This window comes from Eleutherodactylus coqui, chromosome 3, assembly GCF_035609145.1.
Source record: "Eleutherodactylus coqui strain aEleCoq1 chromosome 3, aEleCoq1.hap1, whole genome shotgun sequence".
In the NCBI taxonomy this organism is placed as follows: domain Eukaryota; kingdom Metazoa; phylum Chordata; class Amphibia; order Anura; family Eleutherodactylidae; genus Eleutherodactylus; species Eleutherodactylus coqui.
In genome coordinates this window covers 120,112,000-120,125,467 of record NC_089839.1, presented here as the reverse complement: position 1 = coordinate 120,125,467, position 13,468 = coordinate 120,112,000, and the positions used below count along the sequence as shown (strand labels likewise).

The 13,468-nt window shown below is 47.2% G+C and overlaps 1 protein-coding gene across 1 annotated transcript; it reads right to left on the bottom strand.

The window, feature by feature from the left end:
• Window positions 1-513: 513 nt before the first annotated feature.
• Window positions 514-10,809, bottom strand: LOC136620935 (nuclear pore complex protein Nup133-like). The gene is made up of 3 exons (XM_066596029.1): window positions 10,660-10,809; window positions 4,611-4,758; window positions 514-737 (listed from the first exon to the last, which is right to left on the bottom strand). The coding sequence occupies exons 1-3, from the start codon at window positions 10,753-10,755 to the stop codon at window positions 529-531; spliced, it is 453 nt and encodes a 150-aa protein (XP_066452126.1). The 5' UTR covers window positions 10,756-10,809; the 3' UTR covers window positions 514-528.
• Between the last annotated feature and the right edge of the window lie 2,659 nt (window positions 10,810-13,468).

Below are 13,468 nucleotides of genomic sequence, written 5' to 3'. Positions count from 1 at the left end.
TTATGCCTTCCTCTGGATCAACAATGCAGAATAGTAGTCTACACTAGGGGAACATATATCTTTTCAGCCTTACATACTATCTTTAATTCACCCTTTGTTCGGGATGATGCAGACCACAGGCCTTGATATAAACTGCAGCTTGCTGAACTTTGCGTTTTTCCATCTGCAACACTACAATTATGCCGACCTTTATCCTTATTCTAGAGCAGGAGGAGCCAAGCAGCTTTATACATTGTTTTGTTGGAATTAATTCCTTACAGAATTAAAAACCCAGAATAAGCAGATGTTTCCATCAATAAATTAGAAAACTATATAGTTTGGTTTGAAAGGATTCAATATATGAATATGTACAATTCCTCCTGCTCTAGATCATCCTCCTTGCAGATCAGAATGCATTTTCACACACTGGCTATGTTTTGATACAAAAGGTAAGCTCTAACTGTGTTGCAAAACAGGAAAAAAAATACTTGGCTAAAAGTTTAATATTGGCTTTGGACATTGAACGTCTTAGTCATGAAAAGCAGTTAATTAAAAAACAGCAAATAAGAGAAAACAAATTCCGTAACATTGGCATTTTACCTGATTACTAGTTCCAGCTAATGAAGAGGACAGAGAATCTTCAACATCTTCAGGCAAAACAGAGACAGTTTTGCGAGGAACAACAGCTAAAAGGCCACCCCTTCTTGTAAACAGGACAGGCAGATCTGCACAGGACCCAGCTCCAATAATGTGATCTCCTGTATAGAGGGAAAACAAGCAAAACAATAACATAATGAAGAGCAAAATATGAATGACATGTGGTACACTCTAAGGGCTCATGCCCATGGCCGTCGCGGAATTTCACCGCGGTAAACAAAACTCGCACGCTAGCAATCGCGTTTTTCTGCGGTCTCCATTAATACTATATTAATGAAGACCTCCCGAGGCCCAAATCCACAGAAGATAGAACATGCCCTCATTAAATTCCGTGTGTCGGCATTGGCAGGTTAGGTTCAATAAAACCTAATTGCTGCGGATCCCGCCGCGGGAACCACGGCAAAAATCCGTTTGTGGGCATTAGCTCTTAGCCTGGGTTCCCACGGGTTGTATTCTCGGCAGAGGTCTCGCAGGCTTTGCCGCAGGGAAAAATGCAAGATTTCCGCTGGGAAAGCGCAGCTTCAAAACCTACGACACTTAGGTGCGGTTTTTGGAGCGGCTTCGCCGCATGCCTTTCTGTTGCGACAAGCTCTTCTATAGAGGAGAGCGCTGCCGCAGCAGAAAGAAAGGAAAAAAAAAAGAATGGACATGCTGCATCCGGGAAATCCGTGGCACAGCGTTGGCTTTTGCCGCAACAGATTCGCTGCCCCGTGTGGACAAGATTTTAGACAAATTAATGTATTCACGGAGGAGTGTCATGAGTATTTAGACCCCACCGGGTTTTTTTTTGCAAATATGTCATTTTAAAGACTTTTTTTTCTATAGTGCACATGAAAATGAGAATTTACACCCCAAAATGGATACCCCCCAGTTTGTCCTGTGTTCAGAAACATACCTATTATGGCCCTAATCTTATGTCCGTATGCACAACGGAGCCGAAACCGAAAGGAGCATTAAACGTCAATTGTTTTTTAACTTTTACGTGATAGTCATTATCCATTGGCTTACGGCGATCCCCTGACTGGAGACCACTCACCGCGGTCCACGGTCACTGCTCCAGGCTCCCGGCTATCTTTAGTAGCCAGGAAATTTTAAATCCCCACAAATGACCCCATTTTGAAAACTAGACCCCTTAATGCATTTATCTAGGGGTGTACTGCGTATATTTACCCTACAGTTTTTGAATAAATCTGGGCAGAGCAAAAGGAAAAAATTACGATTTTCATGGCAATTTTTTTGGCAATTGTGTCATTTTAAAAACATTTTTTTTTGTACAGCACACATCTGAATGAAGACTTTCACCCTCAAATGGATTCCCGTTTGTCCCGTGTTCAGAAGGCGCCGATGGGACCCGGGAGGCCAGGACAGTGCGGGGCATCGCGAAGAAACCGGGTGAGTACTTTCAGCTGCCCTGATGGATCCAATTCATCAAGGCAGCTGAATCTAACTTTTTTAAAAAAAAATTCTTAACTCTTATATGATCGCCGGCATTCGGTAAATGCCGGCGATCATGTGACCGGGAGAGAGGTCCCGCGGCCCGTAATGGCAGCTCCAGGTTGACAGCTACCTCCGGGAGTCGACGGCTACCTCCGGGAGTTGGCAGCATGGAGCTGTCACGTCCTCAGCTTGCAGGGCCTTGATCCCTGAAGGAAACATGTTTTTACGTCCTCAGGGATTAAGACCCAACAAGCTAGGACATAAAAAGGCAATAGGCTGGTCATTAAGGGGTTGAAATTCGCTGTTATCCACTGGATAACAGCGATCACGTGACTAAGAACCGCATACAATGGTCCCTGGTTATATCGCTCAGCTCCAGGCTACACATGCTAGCCAGGAGCAGAGGGATTTTGAATTTCCCAGGGTGCGAGCCCTTTTGAGCACGGACCTGACATATGACATCAGGCGCGCATGCGCAGATAACGACGGCAGGATGGGGGGGGGGGTATTTTAACTTTCCCTCATGGATCAGATCCATGAGGGCAGGTGAAATTTTAACTTTATTTTTTTTTTTTACTTCTCCGTGATCGCTGTTATCCATTTGATAGCGGCGAAAATGGGCCTGGGGACCAGTTACCACGGTCCCCGGTGGAATCTTCTGCCTCCTGGCTACCTTCAGTAGCCAGGGGACAGGATATTTAAATTCCCCCACGCCGATCAGGTCTTCTGCGCATCCGCCACCATTTTGTCTTAGGCAGGCATGCGCAGAAGACCAGATCGTCACGGGACATCGCAGAGGACAGGGGTTGGGTAGTTTCAGCGCCCCTCATGGATGCGATACGTGGGGTTGAGCTGAAACTATCTTTTCACTTTTTGTTTACTTTCATGTTATCAGCGCTATCCATTGGATCGCCTGACAGGGGGTCGGATATCGCAGCCCTCCATGATAGCTCCAGGTTGTAGGCTACCTCTGTCACGTCCACAGCCCACGTGGCTTTAATCCTCAGAGGAAGCATATTTGTACGTCCCTGAGGATTAAAACCCACTTAACTAGGATGAAATAAGGCAATGGGGTCACTAAGGGGTTAAGCAACGATAGCTGATCATGAAGAATTAAAGGGGTTTTGTTATTAAAAAACTGGACCAATCCTCTGGGCCTCATACTCCAAGGCCCATAATTTTTTTTAATTTTTCTGCTGATTTGACAAAAGATGAACTCTTTTTCTGCAAGGTAAGCTGTAATTTCTATTAGTACAATTTTTGGATGTATACATCTTTTTGATTACTTTTAATCAATGTTTTGGCAGCTAGGGTAACAAAAACCTAATTCTTGTATCCTGTACTAGTTTAGTTTTTATTTTTTTAATTTTTTTTACAGTGTTTACCGTGAGGAATAAAGGAATAAATATTTTAAAGTTCTCATTGTTCCATTTTTATTTTTACAGTTTAAAAAGGTTATTAAATTCTTTTTCAACATTGTTATTTAGTCCCCAGAGGACTTGAACTTTTCATCATCTTGTAACATTTTATTTTATTTTTTTTAAGTTGCCATGAATGCTTGATAGGCATCCGTGCACGGCAGTCTTAGGAGCCTGCAGTAGATTTCCCTGCTGACTATGCGAGGTCAGCTTTTTGACTGCAATAACTATATAGTTTACTACCACTATTGGTACGGGCGGCTTTGATCATGGCAGTTGCTGGTTGTCAGCTATCAAAAACAGTTGATAGCCGCGAGGTATGGGGCGGGCTTGAGAGCCCTTCATGACCGCATGACGTACGTACACGTTATGCAGTTGGGAGTTAAGTGGCTTTATTCTACAGTGTCCCTTTTAGAGCTACTCTGTAGAGCAATTCTTACAAGGGCGCCAATGCAGCACTGAAGTGGGTGTGCAGCAGTCTTCTGCGTAACCCTTTGCTCACCGTAGCCACAAGACCGCAACCTGATCAAAGGGGTCATTCTCCTGCATTTGAGACCCTGAACAATTCGGAAAACATGATTAGATACCGCAGAACCCATACTGTCAGTCCTGGTGACCTTCCTTACGCATAGCCTATTGGTTGGGCATACACATGTGACATCAGACAGCCCTCATTTCCAAGCCCGACATGGAAGTGTTCAAACAAAGGCTGGACAAATATCTGTCTGGGATGATCTAGTGAATCCTGCACTGAGCAGGGGGTTGGACCAGATGACCCTGGAGGGCTGTCTCACACGAGCATATGGTAATCGCATATGCCAGTTGTGGGTTTTGAATGCGCAATACGCTCTACCAATATCCCATAGCCGCCAAGATAGTACATCTTGATGGGTGGCATGCAGTCAGTATGCAATGTCATTGCATACTGGCTGTGTGCTACGCGCCTATATCTTGCAGCACCCACGTTGTGAAATATGCTCCTGTGAGCCTGAACTTTTTTAAGATGTAAAACACAGAGAAGTATCAAGTAAGGATTACTACACGTTACATAAAACAAACTTTAAAGTTGACTGAAAACAAAAAAAAACTAAACAAAACTGTAAATAACTGCTAACTTACCTTGAGCCTCAAATGAAATTTTATCCTGCGGCATAGGGACTCCGCTTGTCCTTGTTGGGCAGGCAAACACCATATCCTTTCTATGGATGTAAGCCACATGGCTAGTAGAGTTTGGGATCACAAGCTGGGCAAACAGCATGTCTTCAGACTACAGTTTAAAAAAAAAAAAAAAAAAGTTAAAATAAACTTCTGTGTTGATTACATTCAGTTATGTTTATTGACATCAATCCAGGGCTGAACAAATCCCAGTTGCCAAGTCACCATATTAAACCCTTAGGGCTCATGTCCACGGGGAAAATAGGATTTAGGATCCGCAGCGGATTTCCTGCATGCGGATCCGCACCCCATAGGGATGCATTGACCACCCGCGGGTACATAAATACCCGCGGATCGTCAATAAAAGTGATTTAAAAAAAAATGGAGCATGAAAAAATCTGGACCATGCTCCATTTTCATGCGGGTCTCCCGCGGGGACGGCTCCCGCAGGCTTCTATTGAAGCCTATGGAAGCCGTCCGGATCCGCGGGACACAAAAATCATATTTTACTCACCCGCTCCGGTTCTTCTCTTCTCCGCGGCGCCATCTTCTCTCAGCCGCGGCCGGATCATTTTGCTTCGGCCCGGCGCATGCGCGGGGCACGTCACCGACGTCATCGTGCACATCCGCCGAGCCGAAGAATGAAGATCCGGCCGCGACGAGAGAAGATGACGCCGCCGCGAAGAGAAGAAACGGAGCGGATCGGAGGTAAGTTTATTCTCATTTATTTGCATTTTCAGCCCTCATGTCCGCGGGGCAGGAGGGACCCGCTGCAGATTCTACATGTAGAATCTGCAGCGGATCTGATTTTCCCCGTGGACATGAGGCCTTAATGATGCGTCCCTTTTTTTTCCCATTTTTGTTTTTCCCTCCCCCCTTTTAACCCTAAATGTAAAAGTCCTGCAGCGGGAAGGGGTTTTAAAGGGGTTGTCAGCTCTCTACTGCTTTTTACAGTAGTTTGGTTACAAAATATAAAATACAATTCTCCAATATACATGTATTTAAAATTCTGCTCACATTCCTTTCTTATACCAGTGTAGTGGCCCCCTTCTGCATAGTAGAATGGTATAGTCAATGGACTGGACTTTCCATAGTAATGTTCATCAGTCATGTGACCCTTGATATTCACCAATCACACCAAATCAGGCATCTAATAGGCAAATAGATTGAGGAGCAGGACTTACACAGAACAGATTTAGAACAAATATCTGAAGGGTTGTCACAGTGCAGAGCCCTATTCTCATTTGCACAAAGAAAGACTAGAAACAATGGGATGAAACTGAAGGGGAGAAGACACAAATTAGATATTTTAAAAAAAACTTTCTGACAGTGAGGTTGATCAATGAGTGGAACAGGTTATCACGGGAGGTGGTGAGTTCTCCTTCAATGGAAGTGTTCAAACAAAGGCTGGACAGATATCCGTCTGGGATGATTTAGTGAATCCTGCACTGAGCAGGGGGTTGGACTAGATGACCCTGGAGGTCCCTTCCAACTCTACCATTCTATGATTCTATGACAAATGGTTTTTCTGATTTGAAACCCTCATAACTCACGTTTAATGACACTCAGATACAGAAATTCAAAAAGTTTGGTTGCACATTATCAAAAAGGTTTCCCCCTAAGAGGTGTTAAATATTGCCCCCTTTGTCACTCAACACACACTGGAGCCTGTAGTCAAGTTTTTGCCATACATGTGGTAGTGTATCACAACGGACTGATGCGATGACTTCTGGGATGCCGCAGATCATATATAGTGGGTGTTAAAGGGGGCATATAGACTAACACTCCTGCAAAAAAAAAAATCACAAGATGTAAGGTCCAGAGAACGTGGAGGAAGGAAGAAGTTCACCATAGTCACCACCGTCACAGCAAATGCATCTGTTTGGTAGTCACCGCTTACTTCTAACTTCATTGTGAAAATGAGGTCCTGAACGGTCAAAAAATGAAACATGAGATTTCCTGTTCCGGCTGTGGCAGAAGCAATGTCTGTTGCATGTCCAGGTACGAGATCACCAGAATTGTTTTCTTATGGAGAACGAGAGGGCCATACACTTTCTACAGGCTATAGCGCAGAAGGGAAGGGGAGTCGCCCATACGCAGACATTACATTTGGTAACTGTGCCTCGAAATGTGGAAGCCAGCTTCATTACTAAACACTAAAAAACATCACTTTCCTTTACAGTTCACATACTCTTGCAGAAAGAACATCTCTTTGCTTTGTCCTCCGGTTTCAGGGACGGTTACAATTGCCAATCAGTAAGGATAACATCACAAACGTTTGTGCTGAATCTTCCATACGGTTGGCTGTGGGGTGTCAAATTCTCTGCTTGCGCCGATGGTGGATTTTTGAGGACTTCATGTGAAACGTGAAGGGCCGAAGTCCCATGCTGAACCGCCCAGGAAGCCCCCACCGCCTGTGTCGAGTGTGCGGCTACACGGAATGGGGGCACCATGTCCTTGGCACGCTAGGCTTCGACCACCAATAAACGGATCCATCTAGAGATGGTCACTTTGGCTCCCCGCCACGGTCCCTCAGGGACCTCAAACAGGGAATCGGCCCATCGAAAGTCACTCGTTCTTGGAACGTACGGCCTTAAGGCCGGCACCAGGTCTACTCTGTGCAAGGCCTGTTCCTTCAGATAAACTGGTGAAGGGCAGAACGACGGAAGAGTAATGTCCTCATTGAGATGGAACGAGGACACCACCTTTGGCAGGAACAAGTACCACCTTATCCTGATGGAAAGTGGGAAACGGGGATTTGACTGACAGCTCCACCAGCTCTGAAACCCACCTTATAGATGTGATCGCTACCAAGAAGGCTACCTTCCAGGCAAAAGGCGTAACGGTACTCCTCTCAGTGGTTCAAAAGGATGAGATTGAAGAGCATCCACGATGAGATTCAGATCCAAAGGAGGGGGTCGGTGAATGGTAGGGGGAACAGCGAGAGACCCCCTGAAAAAAGGTGCGGATTGCCAACTCTGGAAGAGATGGGTCCGATAACGGACCTTTTAAGGAGCTCAAACTCAACCCTATGTCCAATCCCGCTTGTCGAAAGGACAAGACATGGGCCAGGGAGAAATGCATTGGATGCAAACAACGTTCCTCGCACCAAATGAAAAACTGTTTCCAAACCGGATGGTAAATCGTGGAAGACATGGCTTTTTTTGGCCTTCATCATGGTCTGAATGACTGGCTCCATAAACCCGCATGCCCATAGAACCGCTGTCAAATGAATCAACGCTAAATTTGGATGGAAGAGTAGACCCTGCAACAGCAGATCCACTCGCTACAGTAGACGCCATGGAGCGGCGATAAGCAGATCTACGAGGGTCACGTACCACGCTCTGTGCGGCCAGTATGGTGCAATCAGGATTTCGAGGCGGCCTTCCATCCTAATCTTATTGAGAATTCTCGGTATAAGCGAGAATGGAAGAAAGATATACAGGAGGTGGAATTCCATCTACAAGATCACCAGCGCATCCACTGCCAGGGCCCGAGGATCCTACGATCTGACCGCCGAGTGCCGCACCTTCCAGCTGAGCCTGGATGCCATCATGTCCACGTCTGCTTGACCCCACCGCTAACATACTACCCGTAACACTTCGGGATGCAACTCTCATTCTCCCGGGTCAACCATTTCCCGGCTGAGAAAATCTGTGATCCAGTTTTCCACTCCTAGTATGCAGATTGCTGGCAGATTTAGCTCGGACCAGCTGAGTATCCTTGTCACCTCGTCCAGGGCTTGTGCGATTCGCGTCTCCACCTGTCGAGTTATCCTTCTGTACTCGAACCGTCCAACCTGTTAGCTGCCGTGCAAAATATCAAAGTGACAAGAGAAATTGCCCACAGTTCCAGGACATTGATTGGAAGCCTGGCCTTCTGCAGGGACCAGGTTCCCCAGCGTATCCCCCCAGCGTGAGAGGCTGGCTTCCATGGTAAACACTTGCCACCGCCAGGGTAGCAATGAACGGCTTCCCGACCTGTTCCAATGCAACAGAAGGAGTTGCCTGAAGTGAAACTAGGAAAAGAGGATCACCTCAAAAGAGGACACCATCAAGCCCAGGACCCTCATGCAGTGACGAATGGATACTGGGTTCTGAGAAAGCAGCGATCTAATTCTTTTCTCGAACATCGACATCTTGGAGCGGGTCAGAAACAACTGCTACAAGTCCGTTTCGAACATGAATCCCAGGAACTTCAGTCTCTGCACTCAACTCAGACATGACTTGCGGTGGTTGATGATAGACCCGAGCCTCTTCAAGGTTTGCAGCGTTATCTGAAGGCTCTACAGGTTGTCTGCCTGAGATGCGGCTTTCACGAGTATGTCGCCCAGGTATGGAATTGCGACGATGCCCCTCGGGGTGCCATGGTCAAACTGAAAGGCAGAACCGTGAACTGATAAAGGTTTCCCTGTATCTCGAAACGTAGAAACCTCCGATGTGCTCGATGTACAGAAATGTGGAGATACACATCCTTTATATCGATCAAGGAAAGGAATTCCCCTGGCTTCATGGCTGCGATGACCGATCTCAGGGATTCCAATGCAAAAATGCCTTGCTGCGACATAGCGATTCAGGCGCTTCCAGTTGACAACTGGTCTGACTGTGCCACCCATTTTGGGTACCACAGACAGGTTTGAGTAAAAACCGTGACCATGCTGGGAACGAGACACTCTTACAACGACCCTCTGAGCAAGCAGGTAGTGGATTACCAGAAGTAGTTCTGATGCCCTCTAAGGCGCCCTCGTGAGCCTTGATCTGAAAAAGGGATCCAGCAGAGGCGTCGAGAACTATGACTTAATCAGAGGAAGCGATCTCCCGTAGCTCATGTGTCCGATTCCTAGGACCCCTTACATGCCACAATCTACATAGATCCTGTTGCAGTAGGAGAGCGGCTATCGGTTAATGAATCTCTTCTGAACTCGCTCTATCCACAGGATGTAAGTGTACATCCTGTTGCGTTAAGTATCCCGCAGCCAAGATGTACAGGTTAATTACCTCGCCCAGTTTGGCTCCAAAGAGTCTGTTACCAACAAATGGAAGCTTCATCATCGCCTTCTTAGAAGTCGCATCTGTGTCTCAGGTCTTAAGGCAAAGCGTACGGCGAGAATCCACAGACGCTGCTGATGCCCGGGCCAGGAATTTCACGGAACCCAAAGCAGCTGCCCATAAAAACTTCCCAGCCTGAACGAGGTTGTCTGCCAACTCCTCGGGCAGGGCATCTGAGAGCACATCTTGACATAATTGTTTGGGAGCCGGACTGACCCATGTAGAGGCAAAAAAGAGGATGGAGAGCAACGCCCGCTACTTCAAAGGTAGTTCTAAATAGGGAGTCTATATTCCTGTGTTGCGAATTGGAGGGCGATGCCACGTTGGCCACGGGTAGGGTGTTGTGCTTGGCCAGGCGAGACACGGGAGGATCTACTATTGGAGAGGAAGACCACTTTTTTACCAGGCCTTCTGGAAAAGGATACATAACGTCCCCAGCCTTGCCGAACCCCTTGTAACGCTCATAAGGAAATGCCCACTCCTTAGCCAGGCAACGAATTATACAGTTGGAATGACTCCTTTCTCAGGCCATGTGCACAAGAAATGTACCATTTTAGTTTCTTTAAAAGCACAATAATTAAAAAGCTGTGGGAATTCCATCGGCATGTACCCTCAATACATATTAACATACAAAAGGCAAAAGCATATTTGAAAACTTGCAGCTATCATACCAAACAAAAAAAATCAAATCAATTATCACTATTTTATATATACACATGCACACACTAATTTTATATATCTATATATATATCTATATATCTATATCTATATATATTATATAAAAAACGAAATGCAGAATATGGTATAATGAAAGTAAATTTGATTGTAGAAAAAGCCATTAATACAATGTGAAAAGAAACCCTAGATTTAAAAACCTGTAGCCTATGCCCTATTCTGTCACAGAAGTCACAGGAAAACCCATGTGAAATAGAAACGTACATTTTTCTGCAATTCATGACACTCACCTGAAACGGATGACCGAGATGAGTTATTTCAACACCAATTTCTTCAGAAAAGTTGTAGCCTTCATCTTTCACAGTTACAAGCGTGTAATAGCTCATGCAAGGACTGTCACCAGTATACCAAGCCGCGGCCAAGATGACTAATCCATCACTGATTTGTAAAGAGTAAACAAAAATACAAAAAAGTAAAAATATTGATGGGGTGGGTAGATAAAGAGAAACCTGACAGCATTTTTCATAGGTTCACAGGTATTGAAGACTATTTGTTTTTATTGCAACAATCAGATTAAGGCCACTCTGACATATGTGCTTTCTTGAGCATTTAACACTGTGCTTAACGCTGTCAAAAGCTACCAGTGATTTCAATGGGGATTTTCAAACAAACGCTGCGTTTTTCAAGCACTGTCTATTTTCATGCGTTTCAGTATTTTAAAACCAATTCATCACCCACTGAAGTGAATAGGTAATGCTTTCAGAGCTGCTGAATACGCAATAGAAAGTGGTAGCAGAGTTATTGACCAAGTTTTTTAAATGCCACTGAGAACGAACTAAAAATTTACAGGGAGTTGTCAGCAGCTCCTTATGTCTAGCTTCTCACAAAGAAAAAGCCAGTGCAGAGGTAACACAGAAGGAGAAGCATCTCCTAGACATGTGCTGCTTCATACCCCTCATGAAGATGCCAACTATATGGGATACAAACTCCCCTCTCCAAGCATTGCAGTGTAAAAGAGCACGCATGAGAAAATTTGGCTGCAAAAGTGCCCCCGCAGAGTTACCGACTGCCACAAAGCAAAAAAAACAAAGTACAGTATATATGTCTCTTGATATGTGTAGCACATCAAATGCTTTTTTTGAAATGTTTTTATTGAACAATCAAGATACATATCTCACAGTATATCAGTTTCTTGGTTTTTATCTAGATTAGTGTGTGGATATTCTCTCGATACTCATTTTGTATATTTCTTAACAATTAAAATAACCAAAAAAAAAAAAAAAAAAGGAACATTTAAATAAAAACACGAACAAACTTAGACCTGTTGTGACCTCAAAATTATGGGTTGTCTCCCCCCCCCCCCCCCCCACCCTTTATCATTTTTTAAATGCACCTGGGCAGATTCCCAATCAGCCAAATGGAGAGCTGGCCCAGGGTCCTGGAATTCCCCCCACGGCGCCGGCACGACAAATGTGACACCCTAAAGGGGAGGATTCCCCAGTATCATCTGTTCCTGAAACCAACAAGTGTGATAGAAACAGTTCCTCAATTTCTCCTTTATTCTCTGTGGAATCATTTCAACAAAGCTCCCCCAAGTTTCAAATAAGGACTGCACCATCTTTTCTTTAAACAATGTTTCAGCCCAATCCATTTGGAACAGGAATGCTAACTTGTCCAAAAACATTCTAAATGGAGGGGCTGTCGGTTTTATCCACATCTGTAGGATGGCTTTTAATCCCGCTGCTGCCACAAAATGTAGAAGTTTGCGTACGCCTCTCGAGCAATGATATGTATTTGGGTCAAGGTACCCAAAGATAGCCCATATTGGCACCTGCGGATAAAAGTTTATCAAGTGTGTGGTGGTGTATTCACAGATTCGTGACCAAAAGACTTGTATCTCAGGGCACGGTATAAATTGGCACATGGAGCCTTGCATTTGAAACAATTTGACGTGGGGTATATTCCCATTCAACATCCCTTTGTTTGGGTTAAAGGGGTGGTCTCGCGAAACCAAGTGGGGTTATACACTTCCGTATGGCCATATTAATGCACTTTGTAATGTACATTGTGCATTAAATATGAGCCATACAGAAGTTATTCCACTTACCTGCTCCGTTGCTAGCGTCCTCGTCTCCATGGTTCCGTCTAAATTCGCTGGCAGCTTGCTTTTTTAGACGCGCTTGCGCAGTCCGGTCTTCTCCATTCAGCACGAGCCGCTTCAGTGTGCTCCCCGCTACAGCTCTTCTGCGCATGCGCAGACGAGCTGTCACTGCTCGGGAGCGCGCTGCAGCGGCCATTCTGTACCTTCCTCTGTTAGAGGAAGGTGCAGAAACTGAAGCTGCCCAGCGGAGAAGCCCAGCCCAGCAGCCCCGAGAAGCCTCCCAGGTAAGTGATTTGTGGGGAAGGGGGGGGGGGGGGGGGGGCTGCCGCTGCGCCGGGGGGGGGGGGGGGGGGGGCTGCCGCTGCGCCGGGGGGGGCTGTCGCTGCGCCGGGGGGGGGGGGGGGGGGCTGCCGCTGCGCCGGGGGGGGGGGGCTGCCGCTGCGCCGGGGGGGGGCTGTCGCTGCGCCGGGGGGGGGGGGGGGGGCTGCCGCTGTGATGGGGGAACTAGCGCTAGGCCGGGGGGGCTGCCGCTGTGATGGGAGAACTAGCGCTAGGCCGGGGGGGCTGTCGCTAGGCCGGGGGGGGCTGTCGCTGCGATGGGGGGGGCTGTCGCTAGGCCGGGGGGGGGGGGGGGGCTGTCGCTAGGCCGGGGGGGGGGGGCTGTCGCTAGGCCGGGGGGGCTGTCGCTAGGCCGGGGGGGGGGCTGCCGCTGTGATGGGGGAACTAGCGCTAGGCCGGGGGGGCTGCCGCTGTGATGGGAGAACTAGCGCTAGGCCGGGGGGGCTGTCGCTGCGATGGGGGGGCTGTCGCTAGGCCGGGGGGGGCTGTCGCTGCGATGGGGGGGGCTGTCGCTAGGCCGGGGGGGGGCTGTCGCTAGGCCGGGGGGGGGGCTGCCGCTGGGCCGGGGGGGGGGGGCTGCCGCTAGGCCGGGGGGGGGCTGCCGCTAGGCCGGGGGGGGGGCTGCCGCTAGGCCGGGGGAACTAGCGCTGGGCTCCGGG

Bases quoted from the DNA above. Each gene is read 5' to 3' on its own strand.
- LOC136620935 (XM_066596029.1), bottom strand. From the start codon at position 10,755: ATGAGCTATTACACGCTTGTAACTGTGAAAGATGAAGGCTACAACTTT. The intron at 4,759-10,659 runs GTGAGTGTCATG...TTTAAACTGTAG, and splicing joins ATCTCGGTCATCCGTTTCAG to TCTGAAGACATGCTGTTTGC. The intron at 738-4,610 runs GTAAGTTAGCAG...CCCTCTATACAG, and splicing joins AATTTCATTTGAGGCTCAAG to GAGATCACATTATTGGAGCT.